The sequence below is a fragment of the Penaeus japonicus genome, unplaced genomic scaffold (genome assembly GCF_977035675.1).
Source record: "Penaeus japonicus unplaced genomic scaffold, GWHDUDI00000001_assembly GWHDUDI00000001, whole genome shotgun sequence".
NCBI lineage: Eukaryota > Metazoa > Arthropoda > Malacostraca > Decapoda > Penaeidae > Penaeus > Penaeus japonicus.
Window position 1 is genome coordinate 10,187,426 of NW_028234403.1, and position 4,741 is coordinate 10,192,166.

General features: G+C 35.3%; 1 protein-coding gene across 2 annotated transcripts in view; it reads left to right on the forward strand.

Annotated features, from left to right (window-relative positions):
- Positions 1-775: 775 nt before the first annotated feature.
- The window catches only part of LOC122261728 (core histone macro-H2A.1), a 13,433-nt gene continuing 9,467 nt past the window's right edge, over positions 776-4,741 (forward strand). For both annotated transcript variants that reach the window (XM_043029508.2, XM_043029509.2), the window contains exon 1: positions 776-1,731. In XM_043029508.2, coding sequence (XP_042885442.1) covers positions 1,551-1,731 — 181 coding nt within the window. In that variant the 5' untranslated portion in view covers positions 776-1,550. The remainder of the gene's footprint in view (positions 1,732-4,741) is intronic.

A 4,741-nucleotide genomic window follows, 5' to 3' on the forward strand; every position in this document is an offset into this window, starting at 1 on the left:
ATATATATATATATATATATATATATATATATATATATATATATATATATACATATATATATTTGACACACACACATATATAAATATATATATATATATATATATATATATATATATGTATATATACATAAATATACATACATATATATATGTATATATATAATATATACATATATATACATATGTATATATTTATGTATATATATATACATATATATATATGTGTATATATATACATATATATCTATATGTATTTATGTACGTGTGTATAAATATATGTATATATATATGTACGTGTGCATAAATATATATATATATATATATATATATATATATATATATATATATATATATATCTATATATGTATATATATACATATATATATATATATATATATATATATATATATATATATATATATATATATCAATATACACACACGCCGAGACCATGCAAAAGGGCTTGTGACAATAAAAATATATTTTTCGTGTATAAAATCGCTTGTTGGTCAGCCACTCACGTAATTCGAATCCAGTGATTGTTCTTACGGTATTACGTTTATTTATCAATTCACATAAATTCACAATTAGGCATACTGACGTGTACAAGTGTTTTGTTTGTTACTCATTGTCATTGTTGTATCTATCTTTTGTGTGATTACTTTAATGATTTCGTCAATGTTCTTATCTGTTAATGATATAATTCATGACAAGCCGTGTGTTCATATTTCTTATCAGTGTGAGCACATTAGAACAAATGTGTTATCCTTAACGTAGTTTTTAGTTATTTCTGACAAATATGTATTTACAACATTTGTTATTCCGTGAGAGGTTTAGAATGTCAAAGCAGGATTATTTAACTTTATATCAGAGTGTGTGGTGACTTTATCTATCGATGACTTCATGGCAATGGTGCATGGCGATCAATGTGATTTGTAACTACTATGGTAACTTTGGCAACGAAGAAAAATCAGTTTAACCCATTCATGCCAATACTGGGATAGGTTTTCCATGGTTTTAATTTCGATTTTGAACATCAGTGTGACACAAGTACAACAATTTACTTTGCTTGTGATTCTGGGCGCTGAGAAAAGTATTTCGGATTTTAAATGTTCTCAGCTTTCATGTGTTAAACTTAAGAAACGTCACAAGTGCAACGTATAACTATATTACAAAGACCGACTCATTAAAGGAAGAAACAATTCCTCTTCCCTTGAATCCAGTGGACAAACATGTTTCCATCCGCAGATAAAAAGAACAAGTTGAGTCTTGAACGTGGCGGGTTGCACCATGTTCAAGGCGTCTGCTCGGGTATAGACACTTTGGTAAACTTGATCCTTTGCAATCTAAACCCTTTTGTTCTTCGGATCCCCTCAGATAAGGGGGAATCTGGGAGTATATTCACCCTGCCAACCGCCGTCTTTTGTCGCAAGTGTTAGTTTAGACTCGAGAGACTCAGTCGTCCATCGGGCAAGGAAGCCTCCGAGCGTAGGAGCTAATATCGATTACATTCTGTTGAATTTAGAGAACCTGTGAGAGCAGTGGTTATAATGTCAGCGCGCGGGATAGCCAAGAAGAGGCAGAAGAATGTCAGTAAATCCCAGCGTGCCAATGTCCTGTTTCCCGTGGGTCGCCTGCACAGGTACATGAAAGCAGGTCCTGGAACACGTAAGCTGAGGATAGGCGTCGGGGCTCCCGTGTACGCCGCCGCTGTCATCGAGTACCTCACAGGTGAACCCTTTGCCTGCTTGCCTGCTTGCCTGCTTGCCTGCCTGCGTGGCTCGACTCCTCTCGGGATTAGTCTCGTTGCGACAAACCTCCCCTTGCATTTTCCAAAAGCTGTGGCTACTCGTAATTACGTTTTCTCCTTTTAGCTATAGGAGAGTATAGGATTCTCCCTCCTCCCCCCCCCCCTTTTGCTTGCATGCCTTTAGATCTCTCCTGCTTGCATGTCTTGCTACTGCTTATGTCTGTCTGCCCACGTTGCTGATTCATGTTTAATTGATGTTGGCATTCTTACCTCTTGACACTTCTTGTGACAGCAGTGGTCTGTTCCTGCCTATGTATCTTTCTGTTTGCTATGCTTTCTCTAATATGCAACAATGTCAATGGCACTCATGCTCGTTTACAGAGTTTGTAGACACAGTCCAGGGCTGTCACCCTATGTATCAACATTTTTTACTATTATGTAAACTTTGTTTATCCAATGATAAAATTTGAGAGTATGAGTTCAATAATACGAAACTTTATAAGTTTCTGATTATGACAACTTGCCTTTCACATACTAGAATGATTAATTCTTATATAGAATGAGGGAAAATGAATAAATAACTTATTGTTGATGTAGGCATTTAGTTTCTGTGTTAGTAGTCTGCTCCCTCCCCTCACCATCCAACAGGTTTTAGGGAGCCGACAGTAAACTGGGATTTATTGGGAGTGGGGGCACAAATCATTCAAAAAGCCATTTCTGCCCAATAAGGAAAGAATATTCTAAAGATATAATTTTCTTTCAATTTTTGCAATGAACTGGGGTGCCTTGTTTAATGACCTACCTCCTGTCATTGGATATCCCTCGATTGTCAGCGTATATCCCATAATGGAACCAGTACAGCAAATACACATATGTCTTCACATTAAGAGATGCTTTCAAACTACCTCATATTATCAAATTTGTTAGAGACCTGAATAATAAGTAGCATTAAATTGTTTTTGCTTTTGTTTGGCTGAAAGATGTAAAGGTAGTTTAAATTGACGAATAGCGAGAGGCTTTAGGCCTGTGTATTTCAAAATACCCTGCCGTTACGTCCAGGTGGAGCAAAAACTGCCCTGTTATCAGATCATATACTCTTTTCAGTAAGAGTGGTTTTGTTATTAACCCTAATAATGGATGATATGATATTACATCATGGCCCAGCTGGTCTTTCCACCGGAGATGTCAGATCACGTCATGGCTTTTTGTATGGCTGGCACACCAAGGGGTTCGGGCGCATAATGGCTGGCACCACCTCAGTGGACAAATAGCCTGCGTATTTTAAAATACTCTGCCGTTATGTCCAGATGGAGTTAAAAACCACTCCGTTGTTAACGGGTTAACCATAAATATACCCCACACAGGTAGCCCCATTATTTGACACGGATGCTTTCCATAGAGAATGGTAGTGTAAGAACATGTTGTATAACAAAGTCTTTCTTTGTCCTCATATGATTATTAAAAGTTTCCTTTATGGATCACATATACTTTCCTTGACCGCTCAAAATGATACTTTGATATTTAGACTTGTACAGATCTAACTAGTGTCCTAAATCAGTTTTCCATGCAATTACTGCAATCTCTTTAATTTTGCAAATGGGAATATTTCATCATGTTGGTTACAGACAACTGTAAACCGTTATTTTGTCATTGTAATATTGATACAGATTTTCCGTCATGGTCACAAAACTCTAAGCTCCACTCATGTATTGTGTTGATTTGGGTGGCCTCAGATATCACCAACAAGCTTTGAGTTTATCTTCTCAAAGAGGGGAGAGCAGAAAAATTTGTCAGATTGTACAGAGGGTACAGAATTTCCTATAACAAGAGCTTAGGCTCTGATCATAACCTTGAATAGACAAAAAAAAAATAGTGAAAATAAAGACACATACTTCTTGTTTCTTTTAAAACAAATATCAGTGTCTTCCAATGCAATGGTAAGGAAAAAACAGCGTACAGCAGAATGGTTATATATTGTTCTCTACAAGTATAGTCCTGCAAGGCCTCACAATTGTAAAAACCAACACTCTCAGAAGTACACCAATTTCCTCAATGATTAGTTCATGTTTCGTGACATCCAATCAGTAAGTGGTGTTGCATCTTAGTGTCAGGGGTTGCCCATGTATGACTATTATGTGTGGGGATCTCCTTTTTAAATTTTGTTGTTTAGAGCATGTAGACTGATTGTCATGTTTTGAAGTGTCAGTATAGGTAGGGTACAAAGTTGTAGATCTAAATAGTGAGATGTCTGTTAAGCTTTCGGGAGAGGGTGTCATAATGGCTCTGATTAGGCCTAAAATATGGAATATAGTTTACCTGTATGCGAGTCTTTCAAATACTTTTTTTTATTTTATTTTTTTTTAATAGCAGGTTACCCTTGTGTTATTAGTTATAGTAAGTTATTTTAAAAAGTGAGAAATGTGTAACGTATCAAAAAAAGGAATGTAGGCCAACCCTTCAGAGTGCAATAGTAATAAGCTATATGATATAGAACTAAAATCAAAGTGTGCACCAGGTCTTCATGGATCATGTATTAGATAATATGTCATTAAACCATTGATGCTAGGAACATGTTTTATCCACTTGGGTTTTGTTTCATTATCATTCACCAACGAGTTAGATACTAGGCCTACCTCAAGAAATGTGTTAAATTATAATTATGTATTAGTTAAGATTACAGTTACTGATATAGAAATAGTACAAAAGAGTAAAGAATATATGCTACATTTAAGTTTATGAATTCTAAGACACATTTCTTCCGAGACATAGTCGTCACAAATTAAAAATGAAAAGTTATATGAAAAATAACAAAACTAATCATAATGATCCTTGATATTTTCCTCTCCTGGAATGCCCGATCACGTTAGGTTTCAACCGGGAAAGTGATCTATTTGGTGGCAAATATTGATATGCATGTCGTTGTTTTTTATAGTGTTGCAAGTTATTTCTTTAACTCTCCTCTTTCTGGTATATTGCCTTGTATTGTTGTTT